At 38.5% G+C, this 21433-nt stretch overlaps 1 protein-coding gene across 1 annotated transcript in view; it reads right to left on the bottom strand.

Moving 5' to 3' along the window:
* Nucleotides 1-21433, bottom strand: part of LOC109268887 (contactin associated protein 2) — a 1595009-nt gene that overhangs the window by 546032 nt on the left and 1027544 nt on the right. Inside the window, exon 9 of the mRNA XM_053897072.1 lies at nucleotides 3864-4013. Coding sequence (XP_053753047.1) covers nucleotides 3864-4013 — 150 coding nt within the window. The remainder of the gene's footprint in view (nucleotides 1-3863; nucleotides 4014-21433) is intronic.

Genomic DNA, 21433 nt, shown 5'->3' with positions numbered 1-21433 from the left:
GCCTTACTTCAAAGGAAACAAAGTGTGTACATGTTTAGGAGCCTGTAACTGAGTGATGAGGCCAGCCAGCCTTTATTTAGGGCTTTCACCTCCGAGGAAAACAATTTGTTTTTTCCCAAGGAGGAAGGAATGCTTTGATTAGTGCAGAAGTTGGTCAGAGCCTTTAGATGAGCACGTGGTCTCAAGTCTCAAATCCTCCTTGGAAGGGGCTGTCCTTGAATGAGTTAAATAAAGACTCCAGATGGATTAGAAAGGGAGTCAGCATTTAGCATCTCCTGGAGACAGACCCTGGGTTTAACAGGTTATTCTATGGCCTTTTAATGGATGAAGAAGTAAGATAAATTATTAAAATGATCTTTCAACTAAGTGAAACCACAATCCCAAACCAGATATGTATGTTTCAAAGCTCATATTTTAGACCCTTCCACTACACTAACATTTGAGATGTTTTCATTATGATATTAACAACTAATTTAAAATTTTTCATCACAGACAATAGGAAGGTGTGTGTGTGTGTGTGTGTGTGTGTGTGTGTGTGTGTGTGTGTGTGAATTACAATCCAGAAGTAGCTATCATTCTAATCTGAAAGCCACATGCCAGAGGCGGTCATGAACATTCTATCAGACAGGCTGCAGCCATTCCAGAGACAGCTACTTTAGGATTTCTCCTACCTATTCCTCTCATCAACTTACTAAATGCCAAATTGGGTTTTCTTTGGTGAAATTAGTGCTTTGTTAATCAGTATAAATGTTAGATAAATGTTAGGAAAGATATCTCAGTGGTGAAATTAAAGATGTTAAATTTATGAAGCTTGACAAGCCATCTTTCACAGACACCTATAGCCTGTGTGAAGATGGCATAAGACAAGGGCACCTGTGACCTGAAGCCTTGGGGACGGTTCTGGAGTCTGGATTGCTTAACGATCCTGTGCCAGCCATCAACTTAGGAGCCTTTCTATTGCTTGCCACTGGCTGGGTGTAGCTGAATCCTGCTTCTAGAATACTGCTAAAGTTGCCCAGAGAGAACATTTTTTTTTCAAGGTATAGCAAGTCAGAGAGCTAGGACTTCACTGAACTCACAGAAGAGTTGGCATTAACTGCGTTCGTTGTTCCAGCTTGCTAATAAAAATGCTCATTCGATACATGTCTGTATGGGCACCAAACTGTGGCCTGTGACTTCCTGTTACTGTTCTATGGTGGCTATGCAAGAGTAGCGAATTCTCACTTATCTCACTTTCCAGTGACTGATGTTGTCTTTCAGAAGAATTTGAAAGATGTGCACGCGAATTGGCTAAGGTTGATCTCTAATTCTGTTCCTCAAGATCATTTGTGGAAATGAGAAAAAAGTTGAAGCTGAGAATTCTTTTTTTTCCCCCCCAGCATTCTGCATTGAGTTCTAGGAGAGGGGGCCGAGAATTCAGAAATGTAACGAGTTCCTCTGGTGCTTCTCACATACTTCAAGGATTGAGCTAATGAAGATACAATCAAAGATGTGTCATGATCATTTGCTAATAGCATTTCCCAGTGGCAGACCAAAGGCCCAAGAGGGAGTGCTCCTGACCACTGGAGTTGAAAACAAAAATCTGTAAAGCAATAGGAAACAGCATACTATAAAGCCCTCATAGCTCATAAACATTGTACCTTAAAATTGTTGGTTACAGCTCTTAAGTTTCCCATCTAGATGGAAAGAGATCAAAACTCTGCTCTGAACTTAGGCTTTCAGCATGCTCATCCATGGCCAAAGATATTCCACTGTCATTTGGATGGGTAGGGATTATCAATAGCTTTCCAACTGACTACTGTGATCCATTTTCTATGTCAGCAATGGAAACTGTTGGCCAAAAGCCCATCAAATTAAATATGTTTTTGCAGGAAAACCAGTTGGGGTGTTGGGCTGCTTTTTTGCACATCAGTAAGCCCTAGTTTATTCCCTCATAAAACATCATGTCTGACTTTCACCCATTCATCAAATATTTATTGAGAGCCTTTTTGAAGACGTAGTTTGAACTTCCAGTGAACACAATGGAATATTCAAGAAAGAGAGCTCTAGCTCAGGTCTTTTGTCTCTGACTTGTCACCCTTCATTGTATCATGATGTATAGGGAGAAACACCCTGCTACAGGAGTCCGAGGTCTGGAGTTCCCTTGCTGACCACACACACAGTGGCAGGTCAGTAGAGCTCTGTGGGCTTCTATTTTTTCTTTTCTTTTCTTATTTTTTAATGTTTATTTATTTTTGAGAGAGACAGACAGAGTGTGAGTGAGGGTGGGGCAAAGAGAGAGGGAGACAGAATCCGAAGCAGGCTCCAGGCTCTGAGCTGTCAGCACAGAGCCCGATGTGGGGCTCAAACTCACAAACCTGATCATGACCTGATCATGACCTGAGCCAAAGTCGGATGCTTAACAAACTGAGCCAACCAGGTGCCCCTTCTATTTCTTCTTTTAAACAACTGGAAGTAGAGTGCTTGCCTTGCTTATTTTTCTACATTTACCAATTCATTCATATTTATTGGTCATCTAAATGCCAGGAATTTTTCTAAGGCCTTAGAGGATACAACAAGGAATAAGATATACAAGATAAGTGCTCTCAAATAGGCTTATTCTAATAATAGAAATATATATAAATATAGTGATATACAAGTATTTAAATAAATACATGCGATTAATAAATATATTTTCAGAGGCAGATATATGTACACCTATGTTTTTTAAAGTTTAACCAAGCCTCTTCTAAGAAAGCAATTTTTCAGATCTCATACTGAGTGATTTAGGATGAGGAGACAATAATGTAGTGAAAGATATATTGATTTAAACAAAACACCTAACATTTTAATAAAAAGATGTCCCCACATTTCATTAATGATTAAAAAAATCTGTCAGAATACATTTTTCAAATTAAAAAAATATTCCCAGGCCCATGCAACACTTTTTCACATATATTAGGATTGACTGTTTTAAGAGAACCTTCTTTTTTACTAATTTTTTCATTGCTTAAGAGCCAAGATATGTGTAATAAGATGGCTTTCCTATAAGTCAACCTGCGGTCAGCAGCCTCTAAGATGTTCTCATTACACGTCTCCTCATGTCACCCCCTACCTTTAAGGGTAGGCTGGATCGAACGATTCACTTCTAACAAACTGTGTATAACAGAAGTGATGGCATGTCACTTCCAAGACGAGCTTAGAAAAAAACTTCAGCTTCCATCTTGGAAACTTTCTCTCTTTTTTCCTGGCTTTCCCCTCCTCTCTTGGCTTGAGGAAGACCAGCCCCCCAAAATCAGAGACAGGTGGAGAAGAACCAAGGTGCCCCAGACAACAACCAGCACCAACTGTCACCGTAGTGAGTGCACCTTCCTGGAAACATACTCTCGAACCCAGTCAGGGCTTGAAATGATGCAGTCACAGACAGGCGCTTGGGTATAATAACCTCATGAGGGACTTTGAGTCAAAATCAGCCTGCTAAACTATTCCTGAATTCATGATCTAGAGTAATTGTGAGACAATGTTGTTTTAAGGCACTAAGTTTTGGAGTAAGTAATTACACGGTAATAGGCGACTAATACATAACCCAAGGACCTGATTCTTGAAGATAGTATTATGAGAATGAATGGACTCAGAATCTCATGCTTTACAGTTTGAATATTCGAATTAAACTAGAAGAATATGGTGACATCATGACATCATATGAATACCTTTATCATGAAGAAGCATAAATTTGCCACTCGCGTTTCAGCTCACGGAATAAGAGTTTGGTCTTCTTCCTGAGATCTGCTGAGTCTACTGAATCAACTATAAATACTTCATAATCAAACTTCACTGAAACTTTAACAGCGTATTTGTTAACCAATAAAAAATGGCGGTCTTACCTCCAAAAAAGTACTTCTCGCCGGTTTTAACTTGAAGAGGACTGTTAGTTCGAACTGCTGAGGCCTCATCTCCATCAATGGTGAGAACAGCAAAATTTTCCTTGGCTAGGAAACGAACTTCATGCCACTGTCCATCATTCAACCCAGAACCTGTTAAGAAAAACAGTAAATTTATTTTCTAAAGATTGTACAGTTTAAAACAACCTTCAATATCAATAAGGTCAGATTTTACCATTTTTACTGGTAAAAATTTATATATTTTCATCTAGAAAAATTCTGGGCTATTTGCAACGGATATCATGCTTCTTTAATATAAGGGATTTCATCCTCCATTGGAAAGATAAGGCAAAACAACCAATCAGTAGGAAAATAATTATTCATGTGCCATTGGTAGCTGGGAAAGCGAATGGGATAAACAAAGCTGTTTGGGAGGTGATGATGAACTATTAAAAAATTTTTTTTCTTTTTACATTTATTTATGTTTGACAGAGACAGAGCACAAGTGGTGTAGGGGCAGAGAGAAGGAGACACAGAATCTGAAGCAGGCTCTGAGCTCTCAGCACAGAGCCCGGCGCGGGGCTCAAACTCACAAACCATGAGATTATGACCTGAGTCGAAGTCGGACACTTAACTGACTGAGCCACCCAGATGCCCCAGAACTATTTTAACTTACTTATTTTATGATTAGGTTTACCAGAAGCCACTCTCAGGTAATAAAATGGGTTTATAACTTTTATCTAATGTCTCTTTCTGTTTTTAAGAGCTTTTTTTGTACTATTATTTTCTCTCAATAATCACATCTGACAAGTAGATATACATAGTTTATAGAAATAAAGGACTAAAAACATACGTGAATATGTGCTAATTAACCACTAATAAACATGAGAAATAATACTAGGGTTGTCTGGTCATTTATAAATAAAATTTCTTTATAATGAATTAGGTTACATTTAAACAACAACAACAAAAACCCAACAAAAATAAATTAACAGCTCCAACCCTAACAACCACGTTCCATTGTTGCTTAGGACAAGGATCTTGGGAAACAAACATTCTTCTAAGCTCTCCATTAGACAGACAATGACTTGAAGGTTTTGTTTAGTTTGTGTTCATGTTACAAAGAATAATTAGAAAATTAAGGCGTAGACAAAGGAGATAAGCCACCGGACGTCAGCATCTGGAAAGAATTTATGAAACACGCAGAGAGACAGAAAGAAGTCTAAGAGGGTCAGAGTGACTTTCTTTCAACCTGGCCTAGGCTATTACGGCAAAGGTAAGGGATTGTGGTCCAGTTTACTCCAGACAGAATACTTGAGCATCCACAGGAAGAAGTTACTTGGAAGATCCACTGCAGATTCACAAAAGGCAGAGAGGCCTAGCAGGTAGAAGCATCTAAGAATGAAGTCAACGAGGGCACAGACGACGGCTCCCAGCCTCTGATCAGGGGTTTACAAATCAGGTTAGGGGCCTTCGCTGGCCTGCTGCCATCTGTTTTTGTGGGGTCTGAGAGCTGAAAACAGTTCTCACAACTTTAAGGAGGTGAAAATGCATAAAAGGAATAATAATAAATTACATGGGAAAAGGATATAAAATTGAAATTTTAGGGCCCACACACGGTTTTGTTGTAATACAGGCAGGCTCGTTTGTTTACATACGGTCTTGATCTACAAAGACAGAGCCAAGTAGCTGCTGCAGAGACTTGTTAATCACTCACAAAGCCTAAACTATTTACCGCATGGCCCTCTGCAGAAAAAGCATAAACTGGTGGTTGGCTTATGCTATTAAACTGAAACCCATTTTAATGAGAAAAATTAAAGTCTGTTGGAGCTTCTAAGATGGTCACATGTATGTAACATTTATTGGCGTCATACTGATAAATATCATGACAAATACCCACACCGCAGGTATTTCTTTTTAGGATTAAAAACATTTTTTTTAATGTTTTTTTTTTTTTTTTGAGAGGGAGGGAGACAGAGCGTGAGCAGGGGAGGGGCAGAGAGAGAAGGAAACATGGAATCCGAAGCCGACTTCAGGCTCCAAGCCGTCAGCACAGAGCCCAACCCGAAGCTGGAACTCCGGAACTGCGAGATCATGACCTGAGCCAAAGTCAGATGCTTAACCGACTGAGCCACCCGGGAGCCCCGTTAGGATTCTTAAATTTTAATTTAGTAATACATATTGAGCACATTTTATTTCAGTGGAGGAAAAGAGAAAATCTTGGCTTTAAAGTAATTAATACTGAATAACTTCCAAGTTATGAAATGCATAATATGCATATATATATATATTTTTTTTGTACTGTGAAATTACTATGTAAATGTAAAGTCTTATTCTAAAATTAAAACCAGCTAGCTGTCAGACAAGTGGTAGTGTTTACTGAAATATTTCCTTCTCCAGTAGGTACACTCGGGGTTCTCCCACAGAACAGATGAACACAACACTGACATTTTTCTTTAGAGTACAAAACTGGGCCTCGTGCTGATTAACCGTAGAAGTGCATGGTTTTGATTCTGGCTTTTGTTTTTGCCTGTATAACGTGATGAGCTCTGCTCTGAAACGCAATTTTGGCGCACGGATCCCGAGGACATCAGTGCTACAAAAATGTCCAGTCTCACAATTTAATTCTAAATAATCACACATTCAGAAAAAGTCACATAGGAAACACCATTAGCTGACAGATCTTCCTGTTCTAAACAGTAGAGCAGACTTGCCTTTCTAAAAATTCCTTTGAACATCTCTTCATCCTACAATTAATTTGCAAACGGACATCATCAGCTTAATTGTTCACAACAAAAGGTCTCTTATTTCAATCAGAAAAATTAAAAGGTTACTTTATTTTTTTCAAGAAACTTAAATACTAGAGGAATTAAAACTCAGATAAAAGCAGTCTGTTGATGGCAGCCACTGCTGCATTTCAGTCTACACTGTGATTTCTATTCATTTCAATTCCAATTATCGTTTTGAATTTTTCATCTTCAAGAGGTACGCCTTAGCAATCTATGATAGGAATGGGTTCCCAGATACGAAGTTCAATTCTTCCATGGGAAAAAGGATGATGCACTCACCCAAAAGAAAATATGCTGCTTTTTAAAAACTTTCTTCAGACACATGTTATAAAATATAATGGTGGGAAGTCTTTTTCTAAAGCAGATCTTGCGTTATTTCTGTGTAGGGAAGTATTTAAAGATACAGCGTTCTAAGCTCTATAGGCTACTCACTTTGACAAGTACTTGTGTTTGATTTGTTTATAATTCACACAAGATGTTTTAGAAATTAGTATTTAGAACTGCCTCAGGTAAATAGGCAAGAGAAATGAATTTAACACAGTGTAAGCATCCCATAGTTAATCAATGGCAGAACTTAGAACTGAAACTCCCATCTGGTTGCAGAGGCTCAACTCTTAACAAACAACAAACAGAAACAAAACAGACAACAACAAAACAGCTTATAAAACCTCTGTGCATCCACCTTCAGAACTCTTATACTATGCACGTGTGCGTGCACACACACACACACACACAAATCCGAAGCAGACTCCGGTTTGCCACCACCCCTGAGGATGCCCTTGTCCCATGCTCCATTAGGATATTAAATAATTGACACATCACCCAGTTTCCTTTGCCAACTTTCAAGCATGTGCAGCATCAGATTTTTGGGGCACCGCAATATCCTACATGTCTTTTAGTATTTTCCTGCATCCTTATAATTGTATTTAGAATCAAAATTTTATATTAAAAGTGTGAGTTCAAATACACATTTTCTCTAAGGCATATTAGAATAAGCCCACGGGTGTTCATTTAAGTCATTTCCATACTTAGTGAAACTCTGAGCAAAGGGAACTTTGTGTTCACTCTTTTTACGTTATAAGCCCTAAAATTAAAATATGTGACCTCTCCTGCAAACTTTCTCCAATTTATTTTTTACCTTTATCATTTCCTGGACCATCTGTGACTTGGAGGGCTCAGTACTGAATGAGTTTTGCTTCAGAAAAAGCTATAAGGAACGGCGTCTTTAAGGTATTTTTTTTTAAATAAACAATTTTGTTTAGCAAATTTTAATTCATATGAAATGGAACATTAATTAAACTTAAAAGCCTTTGGAATTCAATATACGAAATTCACTTAGACCACCACGGTCGATCAGCTCATTGTTGTAAGACAGGTACTTGCAATAAATACCAGTACATTTATTCAGAGAAAAAAGTATCACCATCTCAAGCTTTATTACAAGTTTGTGAGTCATAAACAACAAAGACCAAATTAAAACACAGGATTAAAGCAGCACTTTTATGTGCTGTTAAAGACATGGTATTCCTCCACTCTCTGTGCTAGAGCCAATGAATGAAGGAACATTCCAGGAAACGGAGAAACTCACCAGAGACCCATACTCCTGGAGGCAGGGGTCCTGGTGTCTGCACAGTGGCTCGGGACCAGACCAAAATGGAAAGGATGCTGGTCACTGATACTTAGAAAAGAGGCTCATATGGCTAACACCTCCTGAGACACAGCAAGACAGCAGAAGGACAGAAAGCAGCATGAGGATTAGGAGGACTGATCCCGGAGCCAAGCTGCCTGCATTTCTCTGGCCCTTTGCCAGCCTGGGCACTTTACTCAACCACCCTGTGCCTCAGGCTTCTCTTCTCTAAAATGAAAATAACACTATCCACTTCACAGATTTGTTTTGAGGAGGAGATTAATTAGCATTTCTATAGCATTAAAACAATGCTTGGCACCTAGGAAGCAGTGTATTTATACCCATATCATTAAACCAAAAATTTTGGGGGGGGGGGGCGCGCCCAGGTGGCGCAGTCGGGTTAAGCGTCTAACTTCAGCTCAGGTCATGATCTCACGGTCTGTGAGTTTGAGACCCGCACTAGGCTCTGTGCTGACAGGTCAGGGCCCAGAGCCTGCTTCGGATTCTGCGTCTCCCCCTCTCTCTGTCCCCTCCCCTGCTCACACTCTGTCTCTCTCTCTCTCTCTCTCAAAAATAAACAAACATTAAAAAAAAGGTTTTTTTGTTAAATTTTTAAGTTTTGATTAGTCTCATTTTATAGAGAATGAAGCTAAGACTTAAATTTATTATTTTGGGGGGAGTTATGACCTCACAATTACAAATACTGGTGTAGTTATAAGTAAACCCTCTAGGCAAGATGAATAAAATAAGTCTTAATGTGGAAATCATAGATATACACACACAAGACCACTAAAAAGAAGCGTGTCCTAGCAGTATGCTAATGGGCACTTGGAGCTTAGAAAAATATGCCAGTGACAACATTAGATGTACAGAAATTCCTGGGTACAAATAACTTAGAGGTGATGGTGATTTGTTCTGCAAAAAGGTATTGGATGACTCGCAAAGTTAGGACACAGACACTGATACCAAATGATACTGCATATGAAGAAATCAGAACAAAATTATACCCACAAACTGAGAGTGGAAAATAAGCTTCCTACATTATTTATGTATGTAATTTTAAGAACACATAATAATTACATAAATATTACACACACATTCACTTACAGTACTAAGAGCTTTTTCACGCAAGTTAGTTAAAAGGCTCTCTTAATCATCTTGTTGAAAAAATGGGGGACCGCCCTCTATTTGGGTCATATTCTATTCAGGCACACATGGACCAAGCCCCGTAAGAGGCTGAGAGAGGATGAGAGCCCAGGAGTGTCTGACTCAAGGACCCACCCGCAGAGGGCCAGAAGCACACGATACACACAGCAGCCATTCGGAAGTCAGACCATCTGGGCACAAATCTCATTTCCGCCCACCTACTGTAGTCAGACCTTGTGCCTCAATCCCCTTACCTATTAAAGAGGACTAACACAAGTGTGTACCTCATAGGGTTGTCCTGAGGATCCTGTGAATCCCTTATCACCTAGGACAGTGCCTGATACACAGTTAGCACTCGGTACATAACTACTCTTTCTTATTCAGCCCGCCCAGCTCTCCAACTATCAACCTGGGTTGTTAATTCTCTAAGTGTTCATTACCATGAAAGGATTAAAATTTGGTTTTCTCTATGAACAAATCCCCTCCTCCCCGCCAAATAAAATCCAATCATGCAATATCAGTGGTGAGGAATTTGGGAATTTGGCAAAGTCGCTGATTGTATCTCTTATTAATATCAGAGTCAACAACTTTCAAGCTAATTTAAGCCAATTTTGAGCTATATAATAAATCGGTCTTATTCTTTCATAGTTCCAGGTCTTCTTTCTCCTCCCCAAATTATGTATGTGTTTTAACTAGATTATTCAATAGATATGGTTCTGAATGTCTGTGACATACTCCTCAAAATTAAATGGAATTCCAAGCAAGGACTTCCCATAGTGACTAACTTTGAGAAGACCGATAAAAACTGGAGTACATATTTTCCAAAGTTTTTGTGTTTTAAAAATATACCTTAATGCAACATTTTTTATGTAACTTTACACTTAATGATTATTTGATAGTATTTTATAAGAGCTATCTCCAGTTATTAATTCATAGCAATAAAAACTTTTCAACTACATATTCTAAAAGAAAATGGATCTTTTTACCAAGAGTTTTTTTTTTTTTTTTTAATTATTTTAATGTTGATTTTTGACAGAGGAAAGGAAGGAGAGTGCGAGCAAGGAGGGACAGAGAAAGAGGGAGACACAGAGTCTGAAACAGGCTCCAGGCTCTGAGCCGTCAGCACAGAGCCCGACGCAGGGCTCGATCCCATGAATTGTGAGATCATGACCTGAGCCAACGTTGGACGCTTCACCGACTGAGCCACTCAGGTGCCCCTATAAAGAGAGTTTTTAACCTAAAACTAACATCTTTGAAACCCTATTCCAGTTTCTGGTCTTATTTTTTTTTTTTCTATAAGATAACTAAATTGCTGTATAATATTTTCTCTAACATTTCCCTAACTTATAATTGTTGGAAACACTTGTTTTGGAAGTAAATGCAGAATGTTAATGAAGCACATTCTATCTAGGCTGTCTTTCTAATGGTATTATTTTTAAAGTAAGGCTCTTGAGATGGTTGTGCTGATTGAACAAGAAGAAACAGATGTTCCTCTTATTAGAGACAAGAAGAAAAGACGAGTTTAATGAATATTGAAAAAAAGAAAGCATTTAAAATATAGTAGCAATCCACCATGCAACATCTGTTTGAAAGGGCTTCAAATAAAATTACAGCGACTAGAATTTGAAGGCTTTTGCTCAATATTCAATATTCTGGGAAAAATCTCCTGGGATAGGAATCCATCTTTAGGCCGTTGTAATGTTCCAATGTGCTACTGATAGATCCTGTAAGTTCTCAGTTACCCATTTATGCAATAAAAAGAAAAAAAAAGAAGAAGGTGGTATTTCTATATAAATATACCATGCACTCTTTCTCATATTATCTGTAAATTCCGTATCATAAGGAACTTGACACCATTTAGTCTTGCTCGTTGGTATGTGCCATCTTCCAAACCACATTATAAATAGGATCACTTGCGGTCAGATAGAACACGTAATAAGGTGCTCGGGCAGGCCAAAAATTCCTTCATCTTCCTAAGTTGAAGGGACTGCCAAAGGCTTTCTTCGACAGGTATGGACTTAAAGGCCACTTTGAAACAGGCCTTCGTCTTGAAAGAGCCACTTGATGAATGGAATCTTTAAGGTAGATAAATAAGTACAGAGAGGAGAGCACATTGCATGACATTTTTTATCACTGTGTTGCTAGTTATCAGAGAAATTAAAACCGCAATGACATATAATTTTCTACCCACTTCAGGGGCTAAAAACTAAAAGAACTAGCTCGCTGAGATCAGGATCGATTTGAACTGTTATACGTTGTTAGCGGGATATAAAGTTGCACAACCCTTCGAACAATTCTTTGGCAGCTCCGCGGTGTTTTGTTTTTTAACCAAGTTAAACGCACGTTAATCCTATCACCCAACAATTCCCCTCCTAAATATTTACTCACCCTAATCAGAATATATGTTGCAAAAATACTCGCACGGAAATGTTTTGGCAGCTTTATCAGAGGCCTACACTGAAAATAATTGTATAACCACACAGTGCATATTCAAACAAGGAAATGCTAAGTAATAAAAAAGAACCAACTAGTGGTACATTTTTTTGCCTGAAAGAATGTAGATGGAAAAAAAAAGGGATTCATTAAGTGTCATTTTTTTGCAAGTTTACATATTTATTTTGAGAGCGAGTGAGCGAGCGAGCGCACGAGTGAGCAGGGGAAGGGCAGAGAGAGAGGGAGAGAGAGAACCCCAAGCAGCCTCCATACTGTCAGCACAGAGCTCGACGTGGGGCTCCATCTCACAAACACGAGATCCTGACCTGAGCTGAAGTCGGACGCTTAACTGACTGAGCCACCCAGGTGCCCCAACACTGAATGAATCCTTAAGTGTTACATCTCAGAACAGTAAAACTAACCTATGGTGATAGAAATCAAGACAGCAGATGCCTACGAGAGAGGGGAGCAGGTGGGAATGGACGCTAGGTTCAGAAAGAAACTCTCTGAGGTAACGAACACATTCCATATCTCAACTGGAGGTTGGGCACCTACATATAAATATCAGAATCCACTGAACTGTATGTCTAAGATCTGTGCATTTTACACACAGTTGATCCTCATTCACGGATTCAGTATTTGTGAAGCACCTACTTGTTAATATTTACCGCTAACCCCAAGTCAATACGTGTGGTATTTTGGTCATTCACGGACTGGCACATGCACAGATGGAGGGGAAAATGGAACCATCCAGTCCAAGTTCCCAGCTGAAACCCAAAAAGGCAGTGTTCTGCCTCCTTGGTTCAGCTGTCATCCTGCGACCAACTGTTCTTTCTACTGCATATTTAATAACACATTTCCTGCAGTTTGGTGTTTTCAGTTGTGTGTTGCTATTTAAAATGGTCCCTGATGGGTGAAGTACATGAGGAGGATTAAAAAGGACACTTATCACGATGAGTACCGAGTAATGTATAGAAGTATTGAATCACTATATTACACACACACACACACACACACACACACCCCAATAAATAAATAAATAGCCCCCGAATATAGTGAAGTGCTGTTTAGCATTCCTAACTGCAAGAAAAGTAGGCATGTTAGAGAAGTTTCTTTCAGGTACAGGTTAAAATGCTGTTGGTTGCGAGTTCAATGTTAATGAATCAATTATATGCATTAAACAAGAGAAGTTTAAAAAGAAACACACAAAAGCAAGGTTAGGTACTGATCAGTTGATGCAAATGTTGTGACCAGAGGCTTGCAGGAATCTAACCCCGTATTTCTTGGAGGAGCAATAATTCAGTATTCACTAATCCAGTGTTGGCTGTGACTAGAGAGAACGTAACTACCATGAATAATAAAGAAGACAACTGTATGTAATTTCTCCTTCAAAAATATTTAAACATTTTTTAAAAGAATTGAAGTAATGGTGATACTCATTTTTAAGATCAAATGAATTTTATTTGAGGCCTGTTTTTTGCTTTGTTTTCTGAATTATCAAACGAGAAACCTAATGTATCACATGCCATTATTTGCTCTTAAACGAGAAAAACCCAACTGGACTATATTACTATGTTGAACTTTTAGAGGCCAATACTATAGAATGTTAAAGAATCAAGTAACTCCAACACTACATTTTCATGTAAAAATCTCTAATAACTGTCTTAACCATTATTGATTCCCAGCCAAAAGCCAAGTATCATTATACTTCAAAATATCTTATTCAAGGCTTTATGATTATTCTTTGGTCACTTTTCTCTTGAGATAATCTTCCAAAGAAAGTAACTTTATTAGAACTATGGCTATGCAAACACTCAATTTCAACAAACATTATCAATCCAGGACTCTGTACGAATTCTGACAGATCTATTCATTCATTCATCCCTTCATTCATTCATTCCAGTATTTGATCCTGCCTTGAATATAAAATGTAACACAAGTTGCATTGAGTAAGAAGTTATTGCTAATTTCAAAGAGGGTTCCAAATCATAAGACTTCTGATTAAAGTACACATAGAGAGAAGGCCAAAGGTACATGTCGTAGAGCAGTGAAGAGTCTATGTGTCATTCATGCGTGGATTCAAATGTAAGCCACACTCCCCAATTCATCTATAAATATATACAGTACCTACTATTTCCCAAGCACTATGTTAGCATTAAGATATAGAAATAAGTCAGTCAGAAATGGTCTCTGCTGTAGAAAACTCTAGCTATTTTATTTTGAGGAAATTACTAAGCCTCTCTGCAACTTGGTTTCCTTATTTTTAGAGGAAGAGAGAGTTGCTCTAAATGACTCATGAGCTATAGGGTGTGTGAGTCACCTGATACCATCAATAGCTAGTAGCAGCTTTTATTTTATCACTATTATTTTTGTTACATGTGTACAAAGACAAATACATGTATGTATATAAAGAGAAGTTACTTTCAAGGTTTTACAAAAGGCATATATCACATTTTGTAGGTTGTACATATATCTGCGTATGGTAGATAAAGACATTATTGAGAAGTGGTGTTTTGTATGAGTTTGGGGTCATAAGGAAAAGGTTTTTATAAATGTTTTCCATCTATAAAACAAGATGTACTGAAGAAAACACAGAAACTCAGAAAAGTATACTGGAGGGAAAAAAGATGCATATCACCGAGAGACATCACATTTAACATGGGGTGTATCTTATTCTTGCTTTGACCATAAATAGCTGCGAATAATGCAGATTACTTTGATGCTACAATGGAAGAAGGGTGAAAAGTATAATAGGACAAGATGATGACAATCATCATCTCCTAAATTCTCTGATTTCTCTTAATGGGGGAAATTTGGCAGTCTTGTCTCTTTAGCCTAACTTTCCTGAATTTAAGGAGAATAACATGGAGATTCACCTCCACCAGCTTAAGCTCTCCTAGAGCTCTACTCCAAAGAGTCATGTTCACTCGTTCACTCATTTGTGGATCTCCTACCATGTGACTGGCATTGTTTGAGATACCAGGATGTACCAGTGAAGAAGACAGACAAGGTCCTGTCCTTATGGACCCTATATTCTTGTGTGCACAGGCAGACCATAGGCAATAACTAACAGAGCTAAATGCAGTTTCAGGTATAATAAAGGCTATAATGGAAATAAAACAGATGCCGTGATGGAGAGATTTGTGGGACTAGATAAGACTGTTTGATAAGAAGAGAAGAATCCTCTGAGAAGGGGACAGCAAATTTGGAACCTGAAGGTGAAGAGGCCAGTCGTGTGATGATTTCAGGCAAAAGCCACGAGGGAAAACATGCCTGGTGTGTTAAGAGACCCAGACCCTAAAGTGACTACAGTGGTTAGGGTACAGTGGTTAGGGCAGAATTGAAGAAATGAGAGCAAACAGACAGGCAAGTGAGGGCTTTGCGAGTTCTAATTAGAACATGAAATATTAAGTGTGACAGAAAACCTTTGCTATGTTTTACGTGGAAAGTGCCATGATGATGTTTCCATTTAAAGGGTATACTCTAGCTACTGTAAGGTGAATGCGTTTAGGGAGGCAAGAGTGACCTCTTAGAAGGCCTGAGATGTGGACAGAAGTTAGCATTAGAGAAAAGTGGTCAGATTTGTCATATAGTTTGGGGATACCATTGATGGGTCTTACTTGCTAATTGGTTATCAAAAGTTTGAGACAGATGAAGATTTGTGACTTCAACAATGGAGTAGAAATGAATGTAATTTAAATAATGGGATTCTGGGGAGGGGAGATGTTCCATTAGACATGTAAGGGGACATCCATTTGACACGGAAGAAGAGATGTCAGGCAAGTACTTGCATATTAGGGTCTGGAGCTCAAGAAAGAAGCAAGGTCTGGAATTAGAATTTGATGTCGGAAGCTTAAGTCATGAGCCTAGGTAAGACTATGTAGAGAGAACATGGAGATAAAGAAGAGGGTTTAGTCTGGGTCTTGGAGGGCTCTGAACTCAGGAGTTGCAAAGAGGGTGAGAGGGCCAGTAAACAAGACTGAGAAAGAGTAGCCAGTAAAATTGGAAAGAAACCAGGAGAATGTGGTATGAAGGGAGAGAGATTGTTTCAAGAAGGAGGAAAATGTCAAGGAAGGAATGAATGCTTCGAGAAGTGTTTCTAAGCTGTCGAGTAAAACAATGACACAAAGTGGACACTAGATTTGGGAATAACAGAGTTCAACAGTAACCAGAATGGGGTGAGGTTGACATGGCAGGGGAGGAGGGCAACGAGGGACAGTATAGGGTCCCTGAATAGTTTTGCTATATGGGAGGAGAATTCTCAATAGTGGTCTGTGTTGAAAGTTTGAAGAACATTATAAATCCTGTCCTAGGAAAAATCCTTATTCATATACTGAAAATTTGCTTATAATTTCAGGGGTTTAGTTTCTATCTCAGGTTAAGAACCTGATTTGTATAATCCACCATCATTTAATTGCATCACTGACTTTATTGGGCAATGAAAATACTATCAATTCATTTATGCTTTTCAGATTCAATACTTTTCTTACATTCTAGTGTTTCCATTTAATGACTTACTGGTTATATTTTTTGTTCCTTAAATTATAATTAGAAATTATTTTTTAATGTTTATTTCTGAGAGAGACAGATTGAGAGAGACAGACAGAGTGAGAGCGGGAGAGGGGCAGAGAGAGAGGGAGACACAGAATGTGAAGCAGGCTCCAGGCTCTGAACTGTCAGCACAGAGCCCAACGCGGGCTCGAACCCACGAACCGTGAGATCATGACCTGAGTCGAAGTTGGACGCTTAACTGACTGAGCCACCCAGGCACCCCTCCTTAAATTATTTTTAGTAAATATGCCAGTTAATTGGTTTTAAACTTAAATATTCATTTTTATCTCTTATACTGTTTTGTGTTTGCCTTAAATAGACAGTTGTAGTTGTCAAATGATGACTGCACCATTTTGGGAAAATAAGTTATCATTATTATTATTACAATTTATTTCTTAAATCTAAATTGACTAAGTTGTATCTAGTCCTTTATCTTCCACATTTGCCCCAGATAAATTGCAATTTCCTACAATTTCCTCTAAAGGCACAAAATCATCCTTGTTTATAGGAAATTGACACTGTCCAAATGGCAAGGACATTCAAATCAATTCCTCTTTTTCCGAGGGCATTCCTACTGGAGACACTGTTCTTTAATAAAAGAATAAATACGATGATGCTGGGTCCCAAGAAGCTTGCCTTATTGTGACCCCCGGTGAGATTTAAATATCTTTACATGTATTTTTTATACTTTCTATGAAACATTTCCCTAGATCTTATAAAGCTAGAGTTGTATGGAACAGGAGAAGATAAATGAAAATTAAGCAGGGAAGGCAGAGTGTAGCAGAGGTGGTTTTGGTAGCCCCCTGGCGATCGCTCTTTAAAAAGAGGTGCTCTTCAGTGTAGGCGTTCTCTTGTTCTCCACAGCCTACCAGAACGTGCTGTTCAAGGTCTGTTGACCCTTACCTTCCCGGTTGGCATAGCCCTACTAGAGAGGTGAATATCAGAATGATCACAGGGTACATCTGTCACCTATCTCTCCCATGCCCCAAAGGCATACAATTGCTGTCCTTTGTGCACATTAAGGAGAAAATGGAGCTACCTGATGCTATTGGTTAATGACTGTTTCCTCACTGTCACGTCAGCATTATTGAAGGAATGCAAGAAGAGTACCTTCAAAAAAGAATAGGAGACTGTCAATGAAGATAATAATGGCAATTTTGCCTGGGTTAGTCTGTGAACCCATGTTCTCATCTTTTCTACTTTTTGATAGTACAACAAATAAAAAGCTGAAAATTCACATTGGCAGAATTTAATATTGGTTTCCTTTACCACTACATAGAATCACAAAATTCTCTCCTTCCTTCTAAATATTTTTCCCAAATATGTTGGTTTTATAATAATCACAGAGGACTGTGAATTTAAGTGGGCTTTGATTCAAATAAAGCCTTTTTATATCTATGTATCCTGAGTGATGCAGGGAGAGAACTGTCTTTAAGATAAAGAGGTTATCCAGCCACACAGAGGCTCAGAAATTCCTGAGTTCAGAGAATAATCATGATCAGATTCCTGGCATGAGACAGACATCTTAAAATATTATGTTTGGGTATAATCCTTTATAATTTGAATATGAATCATTATTTTTAAATTGCATCATAAAATGAATAATAAAACCATTGTTTCTCATTTCAAGTAATTCCGTATTATCTATTATCCCCCCTTAACTGTTTTTATACTTGCCACTGAATAATTTTCCATCCTTTATCAAAGACTAGATAATGTACCTAGGCCATAGACATAGGCAAAAATACAGTCCCTACCCTTTGCAAGTAGTTATTTTTCTGCCAAAATCTCTACTGCTTGTTTTACTACATGATTCCTAGCGTGAGAGGCAGCCTCTGTGCATTTCAGCTCAATGGTGTTTCCTCCAACTGGACTACTAATGAGCACTGAAGCACGAAGGGCACATCTCCAGACGTTTATGAACTAGTCTCTTCTGCAATTTTCAATTCAACAACAATCCTTTTTAAGTGTCAACTGCCCCTTGGTAATTTTTCTCATTCTTAGGGGCAAAATAGGAGTGGAAAAATGCTACAGGTGAGCACATTAAAATAATATTTATTCTAAAACTAACATTTCACATATATTTAGATTACAAATGTACTCAATCTATCCCTTCTTGTGGATTTGAACCTCTATGTGGTAGGCACTGGGGAAGATTAAAAATTAAGACTAATATTTAAAAAATAACATTTTTGGGGCTCCTGGTGGCTCAGTGGGTTGAGCGTCCGACTTTGGCTCAGGTCACGATCTCGCGGTTCCTGAGTTCGAGCCCCGCGTCGGGCTCTGTGCTGACGGCTCGGAGCCTGGAGCCTGCTTCGGATTCTGTGTCTCCCTCTCTCCCTGCCTCTTCCCTGCTGACGCTGTCTCTCTCTCTCTCCCTCTAAATTAATAAATAAGTAAATAAACATTAAAAAAATTTTAATACCATTTTTATCATAGCATACATTTTTGAAACCACTGATTTGATTTTTAGTATGCTGTCAGGGACTAGTACTCTGCACATAATACCAGTATGTGTGCATTTGTATATATGTGTGCACAGATACGTGATATTTGCTACAAGATCATTTTAGTGTAGTGTGACAAACTGAAATAGAGCGGGCTTCACATTTGGATAGCACAAACACTACTATTATGTGCGAAAATCACCCTGGTTCTCTGGCCCGGAAATTACCAGGAAAATGAATGATTCATACCAGCATATGACAAGACTCCTCTCTGCTCCAGATACCTAACTAAGACTGAAACACATCGAAGCGCTATGGATTACAGAAAGCGATGATAACGGATCAATTTGAAAAACAAAACAGAACAAAACAATGTTATATAGATGTTATATAGAGCACATTAATTGTGTTGCATATTTTAGTCCAGAAATCTTCACTTGCTCTGCTGGGTAACTCTAAACATTAAACACAACGCTCACAGGCTACCCAAAGTAAATAAAGAGACTTCACCTGGGACAAAAAGAGAAGAATCCATGCTGAAAATAGTCTAAAGTCATTTTTGTACTTTATTTTATTTGCTAATTTAATGTTTATTTAATTTTGAGAGAGAGAGAGCGCGCGCGTGCACAAGGAAGGGAGGGGCAGAGAGAGAGAGAGGAAGACAGAATGTGAAGCAGGTTCCAGGCTCTGAGCTGTTAGCACACAGCCCGACACAGGGCCCGAACCCACGGACTGTGAGATCGTGACCTGAGCCGAAGTGGGATGCTTAACCAACTGAGCCACCCAGGCGCCCCACGTTTGTACTTTAAATAGAATTTTATACTTCGGATAGAAGGTGGGAGCTACAGGCAGCTTCATGGAATCTTGGGGTAAGTGGACAGAGGACCAACCTGGGAGGAGCATGTGCCATCGAAGGAAACATAATCTTTTACTGATTTAATTTTTTTAAGTTTATTTATTTATTTTGAGAGAGAGAGTGCATGAGCGCACAAGCAGGGGAGAGGCAGAGAGACGGAGAGACAGAATCCCAAGCAGGCTCTGCATCATCAGCACAGAGCCCAATACGAGGCTCCAACTCAGGAACCGTGAGATATCATGACCGGGGCTGAGATCCAGAGTCGGAGGCTTAACCAACTGCACCACCCGGGTGCCCCAATCTTTTACTGATTTAAATCTGAAAGGGAATTCCTGGCCATTTTTTACAGTGATTTAACCTAAGTAATGGAGTCACAGAAAGTACTGGAAAACTAAAAGATAGAGGTAAGGTTTTTAGCAGGAGAATTTGTTTCTTATTGAAGAAATTCTCTAGAATACGGACGATGGGTTAGGAAGATGTCATCCAGTGATATCCCACAAAGGGAATTAACTGAGGGAATTCATGGTAGATTAGATGCCATACAGTGCTAAAATTCTGATATAAATGAGCATTTATCACTTTCTTATTAACAGAGCATGTCCTAGCTAAAGATAACAGTAGTGAAATCCATAGATAGATTTTCTTTCTTATAGCACAATTCTATTCTTTAGTAGTTATTTATTGAACACTGCTTAGCATTGTTTGCCGAATGGACAAACTTCTAATTAAAATCAATTACAGAATTTAGAAGCAATCTGGGTTTTAGTGTTAGTTACATAGGAGTGTTATTCAGTTTTTTTTTTTTTCAAATCACTCATGGTCTGTGCATTTGCTATATAAACATTGTATTTCAATGAAAGTTAAAAATAAGACAGTAGTGTATATAATGTATAACCTAATTAAGTATCTTGAAAATGTAGAAAGGACTGAAGGCACTTTGATCTTTAGTGTCATTACACAGATGTGTAGAGAAGCCATCAGAAACTTATGAAGCATTTACACAATTATAGAATATTAAAACAATAATCATCAAGAAAAAAAAACCCTGATAGCTATCAATGCCACTAATTTAACATGAATTGTGGTACAGAAGAACAAAAGACATTATTGGGATCTAGGAGAAGCTGTACAAAGACTTCATACAGATTCTGAGGGGGACTTCAGAGCACTTTCAACAGCTTTCAAAGGTAATGACACTTTTTGAATTATGTCTAATTTCATTTCTATCCTTAAAGGCTTTCTCTTCTTTAATTAACTTATGAACTATAATTACAGCCTTTTCATGTCCCACAGATAATGGGAAATGTAAACTGTTTCAATTCACATAGAAAAAAAAAACAACAAAGAAATGAAAAACAAATAAAGCGAAAAAAAAATCACTGATATGAAAATACTTACTTTTTTTTTCTTTTGCTTTCTCTCAAAATGGTATAGAGTCTATCATCTTCCTTTCATTGAAAATTTGTCTCTTATGGGGCACCTGGGTGGCTCAGTCAGTTGAGCGTCTGACTCCAGGTTTCAGCTCAGGTTACGATCTCACAGTTTCGTGAGTTCAAGCCCCGCATCGGGTTCTATACTGGCAGCGTGGAGCCTGCTTGGGATTTTCTCTCCCTCTTTCTCTCTGCTCCCCATCCCCCCCACTTGTGCTCTGTCTATAAATAAACTTTTAAAAAAAGTTCTCTCTTAGGCTCTCTTTGTTCCCATTTTTCTTGAGCTCAGCATGA

Source organism: Panthera pardus, unplaced genomic scaffold (assembly GCF_024362965.1).
Source record: "Panthera pardus isolate Hobbes unplaced genomic scaffold, ASM2436296v1 HiC_scaffold_8, whole genome shotgun sequence".
Lineage (NCBI taxonomy): Eukaryota > Metazoa > Chordata > Mammalia > Carnivora > Felidae > Panthera > Panthera pardus.
Note: the sequence above shows the minus strand (reverse complement) of the source record. Positions and strands in the feature narration are given on the sequence as shown.